The 22,710-nt window shown below is 41.5% G+C and overlaps 3 protein-coding genes across 4 annotated transcripts in view; 2 read left to right on the top strand and 1 right to left on the bottom strand.

Annotated features, from left to right (window-relative positions):
• Positions 1-25: 25 nt before the first annotated feature.
• nvl (nuclear VCP like) lies at positions 26-10,891 on the bottom strand. 2 transcript variants are annotated; one of them, XM_042704948.1, is made up of 23 exons: positions 10,501-10,891; positions 10,292-10,362; positions 10,140-10,192; positions 9,936-10,026; positions 9,606-9,666; positions 9,209-9,478; positions 8,913-9,045; positions 8,739-8,815; positions 7,946-8,080; positions 7,684-7,785; positions 7,352-7,469; positions 6,911-7,055; positions 5,618-5,981; positions 4,654-4,872; positions 4,133-4,237; positions 3,819-3,881; positions 3,095-3,214; positions 2,708-2,807; positions 2,407-2,513; positions 2,048-2,124; positions 1,780-1,868; positions 1,437-1,534; positions 26-287 (listed from the first exon to the last, which is right to left on the bottom strand). In XM_042704948.1, exons 1-23 carry the CDS (start codon positions 10,537-10,539, stop codon positions 243-245), a joined length of 2,682 nt encoding a protein of 893 aa, XP_042560882.1. In that variant the 5' UTR covers positions 10,540-10,891; the 3' UTR covers positions 26-242. The 2 variants fall into 2 exon arrangements, with proteins under 2 accessions (XP_042560882.1, XP_042560881.1); XM_042704947.1 differs by having other exon boundaries at positions 4,654-4,875; positions 10,501-10,890.
• Positions 10,892-14,328: 3,437 nt separating this feature from the next.
• Positions 14,329-17,656, top strand: yipf4 (Yip1 domain family, member 4). The gene is made up of 6 exons (XM_042704950.1): positions 14,329-14,600; positions 15,156-15,309; positions 15,484-15,655; positions 16,191-16,268; positions 16,398-16,511; positions 16,695-17,656. Exons 1-6 carry the CDS (start codon positions 14,543-14,545, stop codon positions 16,830-16,832), a joined length of 714 nt encoding a protein of 237 aa, XP_042560884.1. The 5' UTR covers positions 14,329-14,542; the 3' UTR covers positions 16,833-17,656.
• An 817-nt stretch (positions 17,657-18,473) lies between these two features.
• Positions 18,474-22,710, top strand: part of LOC122130270 (baculoviral IAP repeat-containing protein 6-like) — a gene marked incomplete at its 3' end in the record, with an annotated part of 34,074 nt that continues 29,837 nt past the window's right edge. Inside the window, exon 1 of the mRNA XM_042704944.1 lies at positions 18,474-18,936. Coding sequence (XP_042560878.1) covers positions 18,726-18,936 — 211 coding nt within the window. The remainder of the gene's footprint in view (positions 18,937-22,710) is intronic.

Here is a 22,710-nt window from a genome sequence, read left to right on the forward strand (position 1 = left end):
TATAGCAAAAGTCAAAAGACAGCCCTTGGAGACATGGGGAAATAGTTTATTAAAATGATCCAAAAAATGAGTACAAACATGTTTTTGATCAACCAAGGCACCCAACTTCCTATGAACAAAGTGTTTCAGAAGGAGCTCTGGACAGGCAGGACAGGGTACACGTGGTGTTGTCCTTTAAGTCTCTAAAGTGAGACGTCTCATCGAGCACAGCTGATGTGTCCAGGAGATGTGGTGTCAGTTCCTCAACTGCTTAGAGATACTTTCAATTTTTCATACATGACCTGGTCCTGCAACAACAGAAAAACCACGTTAGCATGGAACCTCGTGTTGGCAGTAGTACCGGCATGAGCTGTGTCAAGCATGCAGTAAAAGATAAGGGAATGTTCGAACGTTGAGCTGACGCTACATCCATGACATGACCAGTGTGCTGCTGCACGCCTCTCCCACGAGGACAAACTCATCCTGGCCTTGGCAGATGTAAACACTAGTCTCATAAAATCCTGAACAAGGCTGCTGTGCAAACACTAGCTCCAGTGAGGCTCAAACACACACACACACACACACACACACACACACACACACACACACAGAGAGAGAGAGACACACACACACACACACACATCTACACACAATGCTTTCAATTCAGAGGCTAAACGGACCAAATGGGTGTGAAGCTGCATTCATGAGAGCCATCGCCACCACAACCCCAACCAGGATACAAGGCAGCAGGGGAAATCAGATGAAGTCCCTGAAGCCAGTCCCCTGTAACTTGAACCCATGCTGGCTAAGACAGGAAGGACAGGTTTACCTGGGAGCTGATACGCATCTGGGCTACTCACACTTAACAGTGCCTGTGTGTTTGGTGTCTGAGTGTGTTTGCGTGGCACAGAAGCCTACAGAGACTGAGGTTTAACACCTTTGCTCCGGCAGGCGCACAAGTGTCAGAGTTGTGACCTGTTACGGGACAGTGACGGGAATTGCACGGTGGAGATATGCAAGACACTCAGCTAATGTCACACGTCACTCTAGCGGCATACCTGACGGAATGCCAGATAAAGGGGATACCTGGAAAAATGTCTCTAATGCCACAAAGTCATAACAACATACTATCGGGTCTCGACATTTACTAATCTCATCTACATGCTGCTGGCATGAATCAGGGCATGCCACCGCCACGTCACACATCCACTATGACTGGCATTCGGATACTGCCAGGCTGGGGAGGTTTTAATCCACCCACAAGAGAGGGAAGTCTGGGTCACGCAATGAGTTTTAATCCTTTATGTTAGCTCAGTTATGTTAGATATGTACAAGCACCCCTGTCTACCTGTCTACTTTTTTCCGTGACGTATTCCAACCAAGTTCACCCAAGTTGGTTTGACCAGGTGTGTTTGGGCTCATAACAGCCTTATGGTTATGGAGAAAATGGCTCTCACCTTCTTTGACACCGATGGACGCACTTTTTTAAAGGCATCCTCAAAGTTCTGCTGACTGACGCGGATGTCTTCAACTGGACCAGCGGAAAAGCTGTGGCCTAATAATCCATCAAGAGAAACAATATCAGCACTTTAATGTGGATTGTGTCAAAACAAATATGCTATAATAGACACAGTTTCACTCGCAATGCAACATATTTGCAACAAACAATAACAGATGAACAATGAAGTCATTTAAGCACATCTACCTACTATGTTCCAATTCCCCCTGGTGAAACTGAACACTCCATTGCCTGTCTATGTATAGTAAGGGGCTCGAGGGGTTTAGGGTGGTGGGCTGTACCTGTGTGGGCGGAGGCCGGGCGGGAATACAGGTGAGCTCTCAGGGCGTTCACTGAAGCCTCCCTCACCAGAGCGGACAGATCTGCCCCCCTGCGCATCATAGACATGCCAAATACAAGGTCACGTGTCACATTCAGTGAAGAAGGTACACCCTGTTCACAATCTCCCTCAATGTACTTTGAAACCTCTATTAAAAAGAAAGTGAAATGATCAAAGTTTGATCAGATCTGATTGGCCTGGCTTCAGGAACGTTGACGAATAAAGCTTACGTGAAGCAGTCACAACGTGCGTTCAGCGCAATCTCTTCAAGATTCACATCTGCCTGCAGCCGAGGCTTGGTGCCACCCTGAGAAAGAAACGTGCCTCTATTAGTGTTTTCAGATTTCTTTTTTCATGCTTTCATTGGGTAACTTTCAACTGATACTTCTGGTCAAAAGCTCGATGGACTATTAAACTGATCAAATCCAGACTTTACGGATTACTATCTAGTACCATATATGATTGTGTAATGTTGAAAAGCACTGAAGCACTGCAGTTGAAGTGAGAGATAGCAATTAGAAATAATACTCAACAGGGAGTAGTGGAGCCTGTCAAGAGGTTGCTGGTCTGTTGTTATAAGGGCCGTTACCTTGGTGATGGTGAGCAGGATGGCATGTCGGTCCTTCGGGGGCGGGAGACCCACGTACAAGGTCTTATCCAGGCGGCCAGGTCTCAGCACAGCCGGATCAATGATATCTGCAGAGAGAAAACAAGATAACACTACCTGCACCTTAATAGAGCTTAACCTGATATATACGGTAAAAGACTTAAGAGTTGAGACCAATACAAAACTGAAAACAAAACTAGTTGTACTCCACACAATGCATTAATAAATTACATAGTTGGATATATCTTCAGCACAGGCTCTTTCAAAAGGGGGTTTTGCACACCTGGTCTGTTGGTTGCAGCCATAATGAAGACCTGCCGGCGAGACTCCAGTCCGTCCATCTCAGTGAGCAGCTGGTTGACCACACGCACACTGGCTCCGGACTACACACACAGATGATCAACAGGGCTACCATCACATGACCACCTCTGCCATCATCATTGTCAGAAATCACACAAATCATTTTTTTTTTTAAATCTAGTCTTCAGATTCAGTAGCAGATTGAAATAGTTTCCCGACCTGCAGTTTTGAGAAGAAGGGATTTCAAGGGAACATGTGAAAAGTGTAAAAGTGCACAATGGGGAGGGTCCTGAGGGTCACAGGCTGATAACAGGCGTTTTGGACAGGGGGTGGGGGGTTAGGTCTGTTAGCGGGGACTCTCCAGCCTTACCTCATGTCCAGACCGGCGTGGACAAAGTGCGTCTATCTCATCGAAGAAGATCACACAGGGGGCTGAGTTACGACCCCTCTGGAACACTTGTCGCACGGCCCGCTCACTTTCACCAACATACTGTGGCACACAGAGAGAGAGAGAGAGAAAGAGAAAGAGAAAGAAAACAGAAAATAAGTTCTTTATTTGAAGAATAATGGAGGTGTAAAGTTACATCAAACAGCCTCTCTAAGTCTTCACACCTTGAGGTGTTGGTGGCGCCATCCTGACCTTTCTAGTAACAGAACTCTAATTCACTAAATAATGAACACTGCCATAAGGCTCCATTACTGAGGTACACTAAAGGTCCATGCCAGGGATAAACTTCTCCAGCTCTTATTGTTAACTGGCCGATCCTGTTGCCTTTCGCATGGCAGAACATTACCGATGATGTGGAAAGCAAGGTCTTTCCAAGTGTTTTTGGGCCTGTTGACGATCCGAGAGGCGTTTCTCTAGCGTATCTCAGCTAGAGCAAGAAAACAACTCCACAGTGGCATACTGCATTTCTTTACAAGATGCAGTCGGTCATAAATGTCATTAGGGTTTGGGTTAAAAACAAGTCTGGGTTGCCATGAGAATCTGAGAAAGTGACAACAAAGGGGGGAAGAATCAGGGAGGGAGAGGGAGAAAGAGAATGGGGGAAAGGAGGGAAGGTGAGCGAGCGAGAGAGAAAGACTTAACTCACCATATTCAGCAACTCGGGACCTTTGACTGAGATGAAATTGAGGCCAGACTCATTGGCAACTGCCTGATGACAGAGGGAGACATATAACAGCAGTTATTGACAACACTCAGGGACTCAGTACACAAGGTCAGCATTCTGTGTAGACATGTGCGTCCGCTTAGTCAGTGCTCTACCATTCCAGTAATGTCATTCAAAAGCATGTGTTACTGCTAACTGTGAAGAACATGATCTTGCTGTGTACAGCCACCCCAGAGGGCCATCCCATGAAAACAAGCATTTCAAAAACATTATTCAAGGAAATAGAAGAACTGTACTTTTGCCAAAAGGGTCTTCCCACACCCAGGAGGCCCAGCCAGCAACACCCCTGCAGGGGCACTAAGACCCAGCGCTTTGAACTGTTCCGGGTTGCGGACAGGAGCCTGAGGACACACACACACACACACAGTTACTTACAGAATGTGCCCTTGCTTCAACTCTGCTCAGACAAAGCCAGCATTCATGCTTAATTCCATGGAAGTGAGGACCTGCAGGGCAGCCAATCAGAAACTGAGCCTGCATGTGATGACTAGGAAGGGTCTGGCCTTAACTTTTTATTCAGTCAAATTTATTTGAACCCATCTCCTGAACATGCACAGTTACCTTACTGATAAGTACAGGGTAGAAAAACAACAAATGTCAGGTTACAACACTTCATTTCACAAACAAAGTTTCATTTCACGGAGTGAACTAACGACCCTTTATCTTGGTTGAACTTCACTCAAATTACAAAAACAGAGGTGTACTGATACATTCAACATAAACATTCATTCCGAAAGAGTACTTAGGGGTTACACACCAGGATGGCCATGGTCAGCTCCTCTCGGATGTCCAGCAGGGCGCCGACGTCATCCCACGTAACATCAGGCACGGTGGCAAAGCCCTCACGCTTGGCAGAAGGCTGGACGCTAGCTAGAGAGGCCTGGAAGTCCGACATGAGGATGCACAGACCCTCCAACTGCTCATCTGACAGGGACTCGCACCTCTTCAGCAGCCGAAGAAGTTGCTGAAGCTCCCCCTGCTGGCCACGAGTGGAACAGCAGCACATTCTCAGACATGACTTACACAACTGCGGCTAGGGCCCTGTTCGAAAACTCTTAAAATGCGTCCTTCCTTCCTTCTTTCTCTTATAGTAAGGAAGGACTGTTCGAAAACTCTTAATCTTTCTCTTCCGCTTTCATAAGATACCTTGAAATCGTCACATAACGGTCATTTTTCAAGAGCATAGATGCAGCCTTGATGCTGCCTATTACCCATAAATCTGAGCGCCATCTCCCTAACCAGAGACAAGTTTAAAAAAAGATGGCGGATGAAATTGTCGAAATCCCACAATGTAAGTTTCCTTGCTTTTTTTGCTTATTTTGTAGTTACTGAGAAATAAACAGTGTACTATGTAATTATGCCATGATTGATTAAGAAAAATAGTCTGATCTGATCATTCGCTGTTAGCTAGCAAATAAGCACACACAGCATGATGACGTCACATGTTGCCGTACATGCTATCTTAATAGACTGTTCGAAATCAACGGTTTTTGAGATACCTTCCCCCGAAAGGACGTGTCTCGTCAGACACCTGTCCAACAAGAGCTCAAGGATCAAGACAGCTATCTAAGTTTTCGAACAGAGCCTAGTATCTACTGCTAACAGTACTTCAACATGCAACAGCCAATTACATAGTCACATATGCATATATACACATCATATGCATTAATATGTTACCTTTCTGTATGCAGTCAAAATAAAAACTGTATTTGCTCTCTTACCTGTTCATGTACAGCAGTGGTTGTTGGCAGCTGAGTCTCCATTGGTTGGCACTGGCTAGTCTGATCCTGATCCTGACCCTCTGCAGTGCTGGTGGTTGGATCGTCCCACACCTGGTTCACTGGGTCTCCAGTCTGCCGCTGGGCATCAGGAGTTTGTGAGGCTGGCATGTCGGCTGGATTGGCAGCACTTCCCTCCTCTGCCTTCTCCTGTAGCTCCAGGAGGACACGGTTGACGGCACTCATGGCAGCCTCTCGGCACAGCGCCATCAGGTCGGCGCCCACATACCCGGGGGTGAGGCGCGCCAACTTCTTGTAGTCAAAGTCCTCAGGCAGCTTCAGCTTACGGCAAAGTGTCTTTAGAATCCTGAAGGAAAGGGAAACATCACAGATGTGAGCTTGCTATCGCCAGTAAGAGAGAAAACGTTGGAGTTGGACTCCAAGACCTGGACTCCAATTTGGTCCCTAAATCCATATCGGACCCTAGTTTATTATTTTTCATCCAAAGAGCAAGCAAAGAGAATAGTGGCACTGCTGTATACATGACTACCAGGTAATGAAAGGTTGAAAAAGTAGTGAGTTACGGCCTGGCTCAGGTGGATGCGTTGATCCGTCAACGTTGACGGATCCCAATTCATTTTGAATGGGGTGACGTCATCCGTTGCCGAACTGAATTGTAGTTCCGTTGCGTTCAGTTGAGTTGTGTTGCTTGCGCCGAAAGTTGAGAAATGTTCAACTTTTCGAGAGGCAACGCATGGGTCAGCCAATCAAATTGCATTTATGCAAATACGGCAGCACAGGAGCTAGCCAATCAAATTGCGTTTATGTTAATATCTAAATAGCGCAACGCTGAAAAAAAAAAGATGGCGGACCAAATTCCGTAGATGGTCGTATTTGTACATACAAGTTGTTTGTTTGACTTTTTTTTGCAGTTACTGAGAAATAGACACTGTACATGTAAAAACCCCGCTATTGTAACTGAAAAATACGTCTGAGGGGATTTGCGAGGTGTCCGAGTCAGCTATCTAATGGTAGCATGCTAGCAAGGTAACTACCCACAAGGTAAACAGCTCGCTAGCGGCGTGATTGGTTGTTGACCTGTCAATCTCACTATAAACGTCTCAGTTTATTAACACAACCCCATGCGTCAGATACGCCCTCTATCATCCGTCAAGTAACGCATCCGTGTGAGCCAGCCGTTACTTCTATACAGTGATACCAGGGTGCTAGGGCAATGATCAAGTAGGGATTACTGTATTTATTGAGAAGAACTCTTCATCTCTAGGAGGCGCTCACCTGAGACGAGCACCCTCGTCTGGGATGCCCAGACAGATCTCTCGGTCAAAGCGGCCCGCCCGACGGAGGGCTGGGTCCAGAGAGTCTGGACGATTCGTAGCGCCGATCACCAGAACCTGGGCAGGAATGGTCAAAGAGTTCAAGTCTGGTGGAGAGAGACGAGAGAGACAAGGAAGAAAAACAAGCCTGTTAGATAAAACTTGAGTTCTTTCGGACCTCAATCTACTCCTTGATCAGGTTATCTTTACCGTGTTTAAACCTCAACCTAAAGTTGTGCAAATGACCTGACCACAGATTCCTCTTCAAACAGCAGACCTTGCACTAATCTGGACTGTGACATGTTTTGCAAAGTTCTAAAGTTCTAAACCACAAAATCAGATTACATCTCGAATCATTCAAACATTTTCCAAGCATATTCCAGGGATGAGGGACTTTACTCACCGTCCATGCAGGTCAACAGCTGTGCTACAATCCTCCTCTCCATGTCTTTGGAGGCCACCTCTCTCTTAGGCGTGATTGAATCAATTTCATCAATGAACAGGATGCAAGGGGCACTTGCCTACAAAACCCAAAGAAAATGTAGTCTGAAAAAACATGGCTTGCAACATTTAAAGAATTAGCAGAAGTCTGAATGATTACACCATTTGGACAAAATCTAAGCTGATGATATGTGGTTTAAAACCTATTTTCGATCCTGGAGCTTGTTTTCAGTCCATTTGCCCAGTATTTACTCGATTCAAATAGTTTTAGAAGGAACTGATTGTGTCTCTCACCACAGCCAGCTCAAACAGCTCCCTCAGCTTCTGCTCGGACTCCCCTGAGACCCCAGACACCAGCTCCGGGGCAGACACCTTCAGCATCGGCAGCTCCACCTCCTGGATGAAGAAAGGAAAAAAAAACATCAGTGAGTGTGCAATCAAAATGACATACAGCCAAAACCTGATTAAATCAGTAAATGCATCGTGCTGACCAGGCTGTTACATGTGTTCTGTTGTGTGCGTAAACCATATCATGGAGATCACAGGCGGTTCTTACCCCTGCTACAGCTTGTGCCAGCAGGGTCTTCCCACAGCCCGGAGGCCCATGGAGGAGGAAGCCTCGTGGGGGAACCACCCCGAGCTGCTGGTAAACTTCAGGATGACGCATGTGGATGAGCAGCTTACACACTTCCTAAGGACATGAGAGAGAGCACAAGCCAAAAGACCTCAGTGAAGTGTTCAGCATTCTGATTAGAAAGCGCATGCATAATCATTATCACGTTCAGAAATAACGCTTCATATTATTCTGCACACTATGTTACTGGTAAACTAGTTGTTGCTAGCGGCCTGTTGGTAACTACTCGTAAAATCTAGAACCAAAGTACCACATGAAAAGCAAATACAGATTACGTGGCACTACCTTCATATTTTTTGTGCAACTCTACTATACAACCTGAAGAAATACATTGCAGTTTTAAAACGCGCAATAAATAGTTTCTCTTGCCAAGAAGTTTAAGGTTCAATCTACATCATGAAGCATTTTTGATGGAACAATATAACAAATATAATATTTACAAATACAATACAATATATAAAAAAAATTGTGAATCCCATACATCTTTGATCTTAGTTTTTTCGACACATTTGATAACATCATAGAAGGCCTTCTATTCATAGAAGAACTTCCCTATCTTTTAAAGCTACAAAGTTCAGACATGGATCATAATACAGTGCATTGTGGTAGTAACAGTTACAACAGATTGTTGTTTTGTTTTGTTTGTGCCCAGTCAGACAAGGAAGTTAAAAAATGAACTGAAAAGTAAAAAGCGGAAAAACTATGAGATAAGTACCGTCAACGTTTCCTCATTACCACCAACATCCTCAAATTTGACGGTTGAGTGCTGAAGCACCGGGGCTTTGGTATTTGCTGCAATGTAGAAATGTGGAAAAAAGGAAATTCACTTTAACTCAACTCAACTTCAACTCAACAGTTGTTAGTAGCCTGTACAGACTGGGGGAATTACCTTTTTTTGCCAATATTTGTGCCTCTATATCTGCATCATTTTCTTGAGATTCTTCTTGCTTTTTTCTTTTTGATCTCTTTAATTTGCCCTTTTTCTTCTTCTCTGTCTCCAGCATCGAAACATCTGTTTGTTTCTGTAGGCAACACACAACAGAGAAAAGGGGAGTTGTTTGTTTCACTGACTGATGCAACTTCAGTGGTATGCATATGGGATAAAATATTGTTGACTTAATAAATTATCCATTACTGTAGTATTCTTAATGTAATTTTAGAATGCACAATAATAAAGATACACACGTTCACGGATGGGCTCCTAGGCTCATCATCACACAAGTCAATCAAAATGTTTGGTTCAACACGCTGCCTCTTGTCAATAAACCAGCCTCCACCCGACACCAGAGTGCCCGAACTTGGAGGGGCAGACGTGCCACTGGCACCCCCTGTGGGCTGGTCTATTCCTGAAGTCGGCGCTGGGCTGTGTGACTGGCTTTTGGTGGGTGTTCCATTCTCATCGGGGTTCCCTTTCCGGTACAGCGACAAGAGAGAGTTGTTCATGTGATTGGTGTGCTGTGGGATTACGGAGGGAAGTTTAAGTTTAAGGTAAAAAAAATAGACACAAAGATTGAATCTATGCTTTCAATAACCAGTGGATATCCTGTGATTTTCGCAGAGTCCTTAAGAACTAGTCATGTACCTCATGCTCAGGAATGTCCTCTTCACTGTCAGTAGTGTCATCTGTTAAACTGCTACCATCCCTGTGGGATACAAGTCAAAATGAGCAAAGCAATAAGGTCAAAGTAATAAGATGAAGTAATTCCTCTGAACAAAACATGCCATGCCAAATAGCAGATCAGTGTTCACAGACTAAAGGAAAATGCATAAATAGAGATGACAAAGTGAAGGTGGTTTGAATTGAATCAACATGGCTTAGACCTTGTTCAAATAACCCAGGTCAATGGCCTGAAAAGGGTATGAGATGACAAGCAGTATCTGGGCTAAGTAAAGATCTTGCAGGTACTCTTACCCATCCTCCTCCTGACTTGGTCTGGCCCGTTTGGCCAAATGTTTGTCCTCCAATGTTGTGATGTCAGACTCTTTACTTATCACATCATAGACTGTAAAACAAATGTTTCAAACATTGAATCAACTGCATATATTCAGATGCATATATTTTTTACCTTAACGATTACTTCAAACCTCACTTTTCTCTTTGTGTGAGTAACCTCACCTTTTTCCACTTGTATTCTAAAGGCTGTTCTATTTCTCCGTCCGTAGTCGAATCTATTGAACGACAAACACCAGCAGAATCTAAGTATCATATCATTGAAATAATCTGAATAACAAAATGAGACAAACTCCATTCAATGGGAATCCACTCACCTATATAGTTGCTGAAGATCGGTAGCCAATGAGGTAAGGTCCACATACTCAGTCTTCTTGGATTTCAGGTACTGGAGAGAAAAGACAACTCTCAAACAACCGTGGACATCTAGCTACACTGTTCATTTTGTAAACAATTTGGCAAAAATCAGACTGCTTAAACGTTAACGTTAATGTATCATATATCAACAATATTTAGCCTAAGTTACCTTCTCAACTCTCTTTTTCAGCTTGTAGTCGATGCCCATGGTGATGCTTTTTTCCACTCGCTCATGCCGTTTATATTCCAGAACGGATAACGCATATCTCACATCTGAAAACCAGGCGAAACATCCATAGACCCGAAAACTATCTGAAAGTTTATAACTCGCCGGCTGGTTACCAGCTAAATGCTGGCTTCCTGTTCAAAATATGCAGTAATTGCTTTTAGAAATATGTAGACGGAAAGTAAACTGTTTGTGTTGAGAAATACACTTATCTTATGACGTGGTTAAATAAAGCAATTTATTCATTAAACATAAACAAACCGGTAAAAATCATTTCACACTACACTCACGCTGACATCGCTACAATTCTGTACCACGTGAATATAGGACCCCATAAGACCAAGGCTGTTCACTGCATTGCCTGATGGAATATGCGCGAGGGATTAAACGGAAGGATGTAGGCTACTCATATGTGAGGGTATGAAGGCAGACTTTCTGTCATGCTGTGTAATGACAAAAAATGATCCAGCTGACCAACAAAATGAAACATTTCAGGATAGTCCAATCTCTCTTTTGTTATTTTATTATCTCAACTAGACCTGTAGCCCACAATACACTTAATTTATTATTATTATTTTTTTTTTTTTTAACAAACCACACCCAAAGCCATATAATTTAGGAATGCATTATATTACATTTCAAACAGCAACAAGGATTTGCATTCATTGCAGGAATCATTTTTAGTGTCTAAAAGGTAGGTATAAGTCACATCGATACAATTCACCAGTCAATTGTCAATTATACTCTGTTGTGTGTTGTGTCCGTGCTTGTGTGTGTGTGAGTCTGCAAAAACAGAGAAAACATTTGCACCACCAAGAAAGAAACAGGCATATCAATCAATCAATTTGTTTATTTGATCAAGAGGGACAGTGTACATTCATGAACATTAAAATGTAAATGCACCCAATTATAGCCAAAAGGCTAGTTTCCATTGGCAGTCCCCCTGCCAGAGTGAAAAAGGCTATACAACCTAAAAAAGGCATTAACGTATATCAAACATAACATTGACAATAAATCAAAAAAATAAAATAAAATAAGATACAATAAAATAAAATACAATCCCAATATACAAGTTCTACTGCTTACCCACTAGTGATCACATTTTTGGCTATTTATCAACCATGTTTTGAGATTACTTTTAAAACAGTTGAATGAGGTTGATTCTCTAATGTTCTGAGGGAGATGGTTCCATTCCCGGGCTGACCTAACTGAGAAAACCAACTGTCCAAATACACTTTTTTTTAAAGGAATATCACAGTCTCCTCTAGCTGCCCCTCGAGTAGCATTGGTTGCTGCTGTTCTAAACGTGACTAGGCTGCATTGGGGTGGGGGGGTCCAGGTTAAAGCGGATTTTGAACATTAAACAGCAGTTCTTAAATGTGATCAGGTTGTCCCAACTTAAAAGTCTGTACTTATGGAGGACTGAACAGTGATGGTGTGATTTAGGTTTTTTGTCAAGTATTTTGAGAGCCTGTTTGTAAAGAGACATGACTGGTTTAAGGGTAGTGGAGTTGGCAGTAGACCAGGTGGGTAAGCAGTAGTTAATGTGAGATAAAATCAGCGAGAACATGTACATTTTAGCAGCCTCGGTGGACATGTGATTTCTAAGATGCCTAACGTTGGCCAAGGTGAATTTTAAATTTTTGCATATTTTTTTAACATGTTTTTAAAAAGTAAGTTGATTATCAATCAAGATACCAAGATATTTGTATTCCTTCACAATCTTGATTCTTTGATCAGAAATAAACACATCGGGTTCAGTGTAAGACTTGCTGGTTTTAGAAAAAAACATAGCAACGGTTTTAAAATTGTTGAGCTGAAGACAACATTTGTTTAACCAGTCAGACACATCAACCATGACCTTTGTAAACCTAGCAGCGACCTCTACATTATTCTTACCCCACCCAAAGATCACAGTGTCGTCTGCGTACATCAGAACCTCACAGTCTTGGCATACGGATGGTAAATCGTTAATATAAAGACTGAAAAGAAGTGGACCCAGGATTGAACCTTGGGGAACACCTGTAGACAGATTTTTGAAGTCGGATAATACTTTGTTTATTTTAACACACTGAGTTCGAGTTGATAAGTATGATTTGAACCAGCTGGATGCAGAAGAAGAGAAGTTAAACTGATCAAACTTAGACTGAAGTATGTTGTGGTTGACCGTGTCAAACGCTTTCCGAAGATCTAGAAATACTGCACCCACAACTCCTCCTCTATCCATAAGGGACTTGACCCTTTCAATAAAATAGACTGTTGCAGTCTCGGTGGAGTGATTTGATCTAAAACCATGCTGCATATGCTCATACAGTGTTATCACAGTCTTGCATTATGACATCTGACATCTAACACTTTCTTATTTTGTTTGATTGGACCCTGTTTTCATAATCCATAATTCATTTTAATGTATTGTAATTCATAACGGGTAGAACTGCCCATTAATACTCCTAAATTGTATCTAAAAACATACATTTTATTTAATTGTTATTTTATCAATCCGGCACTCAAACAAAATGTTGTCAAATCCATTCAAAAAGAATCATGTAAGCGCCTAGGGTGCTTCTATAGCTATACTTCAAAACAATTTCAACCAGAGTGCCAACTTTCAAGGCTGACTTGGCCTGAGAATTGGTAAGATTAACAAAGATTGATCAAAACAGGTGTATTTTTTGGTGTTAGATGCAGTAAAGGCAATGTTTGTTTGTTTTGTCATTCTAGCCTGAGATAGGAAACAAAAGCATGCATCTAATGCCAAAGTGTGAGAGTTGGCTACCCTGGTTAAACTTATAGACACACACATTGTCTATTACACAGGGAGCCATTTGCTCTAAACTTGCCCTTTATTTTTCATATCTCTGGTTGTGATGGCTCCATTCGGGCCTCTTTTTCGAAGCTTCTCCTGCTGTACTCACTGATAAACATGCCCAGCACACGTATTCAGAATTAGCTGAAGTTACACCATGGACCCATGAGAGCTATGTTCTGGGCAGCACGTCTACTTAGGAGATTCCTCAGTGGTTAAAGGACTTATAGGATGCTCTTATCAGAGCCCCCCCACGCCCTCCCCTCTAGTCAGATTAAAGGTTTAATGAAGAGTGGTTATGGTTTATAATCAAGGCCTTTAAGCTACACAAGGGTGTGGAAATGTCAGGTTAACCCACCAGCATGACACGAAACAGAACTAAACCACAAAACTGGCCCAACTTGTAGGCATTATGATTTTTTTCTTTTAATATTTTAGTGTTCTAAGAGGAATCGCAGTGCTGACAGACCAAATTTCACCAAGATTAATATTTATTATTATCATATTTGTTTACATTTGAAATAAATACAGTGTGCAAAGAATTGTGGCAATTGAATACACAAACGTAAGAAATGACTGCATTTCCCAGCTGTGTTTTCAGGATCCTCCTCCAGGGTAAATGGGACAACCTTCCAGCAGCTAAAAATGAAGCCTACCAGCCTACACTGTTTTGAGACATGAGACATGACCTGTATTTCCAGTAGCCTCTTTTACACTTTGATAAGTTTAAACATGTCAGCATGAACATTTCATGTTCAAAGATGGTCCCTTTGCTCTCCTCAGTATGTATCTATAGCATTTTATCCCCTTATTCGCTCACTTCTTTGTCACGTTTCCTCCATTTGAAAAGATTTGTGCTGTTTTGGTGTTGGCATCTGAGATCTCGTTTTTTTCCATACACTCTCTGAACTCTGACGCTAGGTGGCGAGCTTTTTCCGCACCCGTGTGAGGATTTGACGTGTCCCTTTCACTTCCTGCTTCCTATCCATTCTACGGTCTGTTTTGAGGATTGTGGCTGCCGAAATAGGTTGCATCTCGCTAGCAGACATTATGGACTACAAATGACGGAGTTGTAAATACAGTTTCATGCCAACGTTTCGAACACGTATGCCAAATAACTGATCGAAATAGTTTGTGTAAATGTAAGTCGTCGGGAAAACAGCTGACACAACATCAACAATGCAGTTCTCTCCCACCAACGGAGATTTTACCTTCGTCTCATCGACCGAAGCTGAAGGTAATGTTACAGTAAGGCCCTCATCACTAGACTGCCACTTCAGTATTGTCTCCTTGGTTTATTCTACGTATTCAGTGACAGCAGGGGTAATGATGCCTATCTATTTAAAACAGTTTTCGTTTTTTTGCTTACTAAGGTTAGCTGTGGCTACATATTTGACAGCCAAGTTCACATTCATACCTAGTAATAGTTTTGTTAGCAACTTAGCTTTGTAGCTAAGTGGCTAACACAATACTATTAGGTTAACTGGGATACAGAAGTACATTTTTCTACATTATCTTAGCATTTAAGCATTGACCACTAGTGAGATTTTCCAGACGGCTGTATTTACATGTATTGGTAGTTTAAGTACCTAACGTTAACGCTAAGGCAGAAATTAAGGCTACATAATTTTGCTCTGTGCATATTGGCCACTGAAACTGTATTTCTAGTAATAAGTCTTACTTTATTGATAACCAGCCTTGTGTCATATGGCTTGCGTTGTACCATGAAAATACGATTCTAACAGACAAATACTATGTGGTTGACAATGTATATCTTCTCCGTTATATGCAGAGCTCAGTGGTACTATTGACGCTCCAGATATTAAGCTGAATTTGGGCAGTGATAATGCAAAAGACGCATATGCTACCACCTTCCTGAGACAACGAGGGTATGGCTGGCTTCTGGAAGTCGAGGAGGAAGACTCGGAAGAAACTAAACCTCTTCTGTGAGTGTGAAGGCTTTCAGTCTACTTTGTATTGTTTACAAAGATGGGAAATGTTTATACAAAGCCTCTCAATCGAAGTCCCAAGAATACATCGATTGAGGCAACTTTGACCACTTGCAAAAAATCTGTTTGCATGTTTTGACTTCACTGCACTGTCTTCCCACTGTTCTCTAGTGAGGAGCTCGATATTGATCTGAAGGACATATACTACAAGATACGCTGTGTGCTAATGCCAATGCCATCTCTGGGCTTCAACCGACAAGTGGTGCGAGATAATCCAGACTTTTGGGGACCTCTTGCTGTGGTGTTACTGTTCTCCATGATATCCATTTACGGCCAGTTCAGGGTAAGGAGAATGTGTGTTTTATGTGCAACAAGGCTCAGTATGGTGGGGTTTTTGCATCTTAGAGTTGACTTATCGTTGACAAGTGCACAGGTTTTATACTTGATATGTTGATATGATTTATGGGTAATTCCATGTCAAATCAACAGATGTTAGAAAATGTTAAAGAAAAAACAATGTTGGATTTCATACTTTATGTATATAATGTCTTTGTACCTAACAACTAGTGTGCAAATCTGTAAGCCTGTATCTTCTTCAGTATAAGACATACAGAGATTTGTGCTTTAGAACAACTCTACTAGATCTTCATACTAAACTACATCAAATATTTTAAATTCTGATATATAATATTCATGTTATAGTACTTTCTTAGCAACTAGGTGCATGTCTGAAAAACACCTTTTTTTGGTACCTTGCACCAAACTATATTTATTAAGGTATCAAACACGCCATGTTTGGCCATTATTGCCTCTGTTGATTTCACATGGAATGACCCTTGTATTGGATTGTTATAACAGTAAAATGCATTTTTGCATAGGTTGTCTCTTGGATCATTACAATTTGGGTATTTGGATCATTGACCATTTTTCTACTTGCAAGAGTGCTTGGTGGAGAGGTAAACATCAACACTTTGTTCTCAGTGAAAATCTGAACCAGACTGTGAATACATGATATTTCATCAAAGTTGTTACATTATGTTGACTCATTTCAGAAATACTGCACAATGCTGATTATGTTTTGGTAGGTTTCTTATGGACAGGTCCTTGGAGTGATAGGATACTCATTGTTGCCACTCATTGTCATCGCCCCTTTGCTCTTAATTATTGGGGGATTCGATATCGTGTCAACAGTAGTAAAGGTGAGTTATTTTGTCCCCTGTATCTTAGCGGTTAGAGTACACAAAACTCTTTTCATCTCTGGAACTAAAGATGTCATTACATTTGAGTGAAATGTTAGTTTGCCTATAAGCTGTCATAAGGTATGAATGTCACTACATCCTGCTGTTAACGTGTCTTTTTTTCCTCATTTTTATCCCCTCTAGCTTTTTGGAGTTTTCTGGGCTGCTTACAGTGCTGCTTCTCTTCTCGTTGGAGATGAATTTAAAACAAAGAAGCCTCTTCTCATCTACCCCATATTCCTCCTGTATATTTACTTCCTATCCCTGTATACTGGTGTCTGATGAGGCAGTTGAAATGGACATTCACTTGAAGAACCATGAAAAGTGGTGGCGAGGCCCAAAAGAAGATTGAGTCAACCGGACAGATGGACAATTATTTTTCTTTTACTTTTCTTTAAAAAAAATAAGATTATGGTTTTTATTACCCTGTGAACAGACTTGGAAATAGGGACTGAACGTTTATTTGATGCCATGGTGTTTAAACTTGTGTGTTAATTTTTGTTTCCATTCAATAAAACACCATTGCATTTTTATTGTGGAAGCCCTTTAGAATTTTATCTTTTTTTTCCTCAAAGAAATCATTTTATACATTGGAGCATGGGGTTTTCAGAAAATGTGCAAGAAATTGCCCAGGGCACACTGCAAAGGTGATTCATCAACCCTTTTAGTTTATTTTCTTTTTTGACATTTATTTGTCTGTTCAGCTTATTCAGTCAAGCAGACATGAGATTCATTTATTTTACTTTGCTCTTTGGGGAGGTGATAGTATTTATGTGACATCAATTTCTAAATTAAATTCCAGTCTGGATTAGAAAATTGGAAGATAGTAGATATGTAATAAAACAATGTCTGCTAATTAAGGGTGCCTTTTATTAGTTATTTTGTATTGTTGTCCAGTGGTTTTACTACACTGGTATACATTTTGAGACATGACAGTCAAAATTTAATCTTTGTTGTTTAACATGCAATCCTAAATACTTTATACATAGCGGTCTATGTCAAAACAATGTTACATGTCTACTAGAAAGTGATGTAATATATATATATTATAGAGAGAAACGGTTACACAGATTAAATGATGCAAATGTGCAAATGTGCTTCTGAAACTTCTGGCCCTCATGTTTTCTTTTAGTTCATTATTTATAAAGTAGTGATTTAATTTAAACAAACAATATAACAGGGTACTACTACTTTGGTATGGATTTCAGATTCTCTGTTCATAGAGCAAGACTAGTGAGATTTATTCAATAAGAGTTTTCTTTCAACAAATACAGATCTGTTCCTAAATTCAGATAATGTGATATAGTAATTCATGATAATGATAAGTCTCTAAAGTTCTGAAGCTCTACAAATGTCATGCTTTAATCGCATGCTAAATGTAGCCGATATGACAAACAGTTTGAGGAATCACTTAATCTACGTGTGTGGAAATACTCACCAGCTACAGGTCTGTTGATGAGATGGCTTCGGGTTTGATTGCTTTTATATATGGACATAAGCAAGCGTTCTCTAGTACTGTTCTATGTAACGTGAGCCGCTATGCCACAATGAAGGAGACACTGGTGTAAGTGTATCATGGTGTAGAACAGGAGTGCAAAATAGAAAACGGGTCACAACTTGCTATGATAAAGGATGAAAGAAGGCTAAGACTTATTTTTTATCTGAGGGTGGGGGATCTGCTGCCCTGTCACCCTGTTTCATTAGCCCTTTGTGCAAATAATTATTTCGAATATGTCTGTATTTATAAATATACAACCTACTAAAGTCGTTGTGTGTGTAGAGTACAGAGACTGTTTGGTTTCACCTGTGCAGCCAGTCATACGTAGATGGGCCCTGTTACAATCTTCATGACAAACCATGCACAGTGTCCCATCATCTTCATACCTACGTAGACAACGGAGTGCCCCTAGCGGTATGGCGTGAAGCACCATAGCTCGTACGCTAATCCCGTGCACCTAACGTAATATCCATTGAAGTGCGCCCGCAGTTTTCGTAGTATCGATGGTGAATAGTTGCTGCTGCGGCAACGGGAGGAGGAGCAGAAGCCGCGGAAGAGGAGAGCTAGCAGTGGTAGCTAGTACAGCGGAGGTTTAGGATTCGGTTTTTACCTTTTTACTCTGACTTGCGCGTACAGAGCTCCCTAAAACAGAGCGGGGTTGGGAAAATAAAGTGAAAATGGCGGCCGCGGCCTCGCCGGGCTCCTGCTCGTCCACCTCCTCAGACTGGGTTGTGCTGAGAGACGGTTGCCTGCGTTGCGACGAGGAGGGCCTGCGAAGCCTCTCCTATCATCCGGCCCTGAACGCTATCCTGGCCGTCACAAGCCGGGGGAGTATCAAAGTAATCGACGGCACCTCTGGTGCTATATTGCAGGCCTCGGCTTTGCACGGTAAGTTTCAAATGACAAGAAAGGTAGAACATAACTGCTTGTAATGGTGTCAACCCGTTCAAGTTTCTCGACAAGTCAAATTATATTTTGGGCCTGCTAGCTACGGTTGATTTGTCTGATTGTCAAGTCTTGCCGAAAATAGCGTTAAATATAGCTGCATAGCTGACGTCTGGCAAAATATTTGTGTTCAAAACTAAATATTCTTTTCGTTTGTACGTTTTTTTATGTGTGTCATGGAAGGAATCCGACTTCACTTTTGCTCAGGGTTCGGGTCGAGGAAGCCTCCTGCTAACTGCCATTAGCACGCCGCTATCAAGTAGACCAGTGTTAGCAAACGTTAGCTGTAAATGGTGAATAGCTACCCTGGCTAGCCAGCTAGTCACCTGTATGCGGGATAACCAGCAACGAGTCAGCCCGCACTTAACGTTACTGGCAAACGCCATAATCCTGCAGAGTTCAGAGTCCAGTCATTTCTCAGCTAACGTTAGATGCATTTAGTTTGCCTCTCAAATGTTAACATATTAACCTAGGGAAGGCATCACTAATGTGGACCTTAAACATTGTCAAAGGTTTCGTGTTTTCTTACAAGGCAATGATAGCTGGCTAGCTAAGTTAGCTGCCTTGATACTGAATTAACGTTAACGTTAGAGATAACAGCAACATTAGCTAAAGAGTGTTATTCGTCGTGTGTTACGTGTGTGCGTTCTGTGTCAACACAACAAACCAATATGCCTGCTGTCCTAGCAATAGTCAGGTTAGGGAGTGCTCTCACTCTGCTCAGCAAGCAAAGCAGTTGGCTCTAGCATAACACCTCTTGACAAGTGGTCTGTTATGTTGTTCGGTAACGTCAGCTGAACTGGTACATTTACTGGTTACGTTTAACATAGCTACTCCAACTAGCTACTGTAAACGCATTGTAACGTTATGCAACTTAATTTGTTTTGCTAGCTGGCAAGGTAACGGCATCTTAGTTAGAGGTTAGTAAGGCTAACCCAACTCGTTTGTCGTTGAACGTCAAGGCAGACCTGGGCAGGCGGCCTTCATCAGATGTGACAACTAACCAGCGTTACATGACAGTTGTTAGGGATACAAGGTTGTAGTGCTACCAGGGACCTGTGTTTTTCTGACAATCACATAATGAGGTTAATGTTCATTTAAAATGTAATGTTTTGGTGTGTAGCCTGTCGTGATAGAGCAGCATGTCAACATCAGTGAGAAACAGCAGTGATTATTGTGAACAATCACACTTGATGGCCTATGTTAACGAAAATATTAGTGTTGCACCTTATTAAATGTGACAGAAAACTAAGATTAATTCACAGTAAGTTTATCATTATTAATTTACGTACTAGCTTCCTGCACTCCACCGCCTTATTTCCACTGACAACACCATTCATCAATTTAACCGATTTACTTGTACGCTATCATTTGGTCACATGTCTGTAGTAGGTGCTGTGAAAGCCCTGCTCCGTTCTTTTAACAATGCCTTTGGTCATTAATGTGTGGTCTATAATAATTGGTAGTATGAGGTCAAGTAGTTGGGCGGTTTTTACACGGTTTTTCAATCATGGCTCAGTCCAAGTCAATGGACAATATAGCGTTAGCCCAACAAATGAAACAGGCGTTAGCCATAAAAGTCTTCTAATGGGTGTTGACTCACCTTGTGTCTACTTACTTGTATTCATTAATGCTGGCTTAGAACATGAGCCACTAATGCACTGTTTCCTGGTTCTGTTTTTTTTTAGGTTTGTGAGGCACTCATTCTTGTTTTGGCCATTGTGAAACCATGTAGTTTAGGCTATCTATTCATCTACAGGAGTACTAGATATTTTATATAGATAACTGAAGAGTTCTTCATCCATATTCTTGTTTGTGAAAACTTAAAGGTCTTCAGCTTTCTTTGAAGACCATAAGGCAGCACTGTAATAAATGTCATGGCCCAAAACAATTATTGAGTAATTCATCTCCAAACGGTTGTCAGTTGCAAAATAAGTTTTTGATAATGTGCTGTGAAGTTGCTGTGTATTTCTTTATTATATTACACCAGTCACACCTGCAGTAATTTGTAGTAGGCCATGTTCAGTTTCTATTAGCTGCGGTGCGGTTATTGTTAGAATGCTGAAGTGTTGCCTTGTGCTTCTTATGACTCTCCTGTCCTCTTCTATTTTTTTTCCTCTGCCTGACCATTACATAGATTTTTAACTATCCCGCTTTTTGCGGCTCCATGTGCTCATTTTCCTCCATAAGTACCAAATGTCAGTCTCCACCCTCCTGCTTATGTTATCGCCTAAATGCTATGGTTACATGTAGTTGAAGACCGCTAGTAATGGCATTACATCTCAACATGACTATTAAATTGTACCTGATTCCGTACTGATTAGAGCTTATTATAAAAGCGCAGGGCATGATTCTATGAGGCTTATTGGTAGTGACATAGTGTCAACAACATGGACTTGGGTCTTGTGCCAGAAATAAAAAAAATACAGTTGGTGCATAGTTTGAAGTTTCTTATGGCTTGAATATAATGACATGAAAGCCAGTCTTGATGGGTATGAAAGAATTTGACATGTGTTTGGAATGTGAGATCAATGTGGCATAAATTGATACTCAATTGTAAAGCATCAACATGCTTGATCTGTTTGTAGTTTGCCTAATGGCAGAGTCAGCCTTTTTGCTATATTTCAAAATCGGTTCTACCTGCAGTGGGTAGGTATATAAGTATAATGAATGACACGTCATTCAGCTCTCACCTCTGCTCGCTTGCCTGCTTGAAAGTTCTTTGACATTTGTGTTTCCCAGGTAACTAGTTGTAGCAAATAACCATGTAAGGCCTCTAAAAAGATTGGATTTGAAATGGATAGCAGCATGGCTGTGTGGTATCTCTTGCACTGAATCTTGTCATTCATCACTCGCTCGCATTTTGCCTGTTTTGGTTACAAAATTGAATGGTTGCGTGGCTTGGCTCTGACTGAATGAATGTTGTTGTAAATTTGATTGTTTGTAGGTTTATTTATTTTTTGTTTTTTATTGTCCAGCTCAGCTGTACTCGGGTCTGCTGAATAGCATGGGAATCTGTGGGCAGATATGAGGGATTTGTTTGCACACTATGATCCAGGGAAAAATTATTAGGCTAAATCAAAATGACAAAAAAAACAGACTTAAACATAAAATTAAGGCATTGGTTAGTTGCTTCAACACAGTAATGCCCTCCAGTAAACACTATGGGTTTAATTTCAGATGTACAGTGACACAAGGACAAAGCAGAAGTGAAGGATTAGATATGGTTTTATTTCATTGTGCTTGCATTCAACGCTGTAGAAGGTGAAACCTGTTTCTTTGTGACCTAGGGAGATCAGACAAGGCTGCTTTTGTTATGTGACATGAACTAAGATAAAAATGCATAACCAATATGAGACTTTATAGACCCTAGACAAATAGCTTTCCCGTGTGCCTGGGACAAGCAGCTTCCGGGTTCTGGGCTAGTTATTTTATATTTTTAATTGCCCAGCGGACAAGTGGACAGTTTTGTAAATTGATACCAATGGAAATTCTGAGGACTGAGGAGCGAAGGTCTAATGCAAGCTGCGACATCTAAGAGTAGGAGTGGGAATTGCTATAGAGGGGATGATGCAATTTGATTCGGCGATACAGTGCAATTTATTTCTCCCATATATTTCATTTTACATACTGGGAGTCTCTGCAGCCATCTTAGCGTGATATATTTGTTCACGTCTCTGACTTCATTTCCAATTTCCGCCGTGTCACAAGAGCAGT

The sequence above is a fragment of the Clupea harengus genome, unplaced genomic scaffold (assembly GCF_900700415.2).
Source record: "Clupea harengus unplaced genomic scaffold, Ch_v2.0.2, whole genome shotgun sequence".
NCBI classification, from domain to species: domain Eukaryota; kingdom Metazoa; phylum Chordata; class Actinopteri; order Clupeiformes; family Clupeidae; genus Clupea; species Clupea harengus.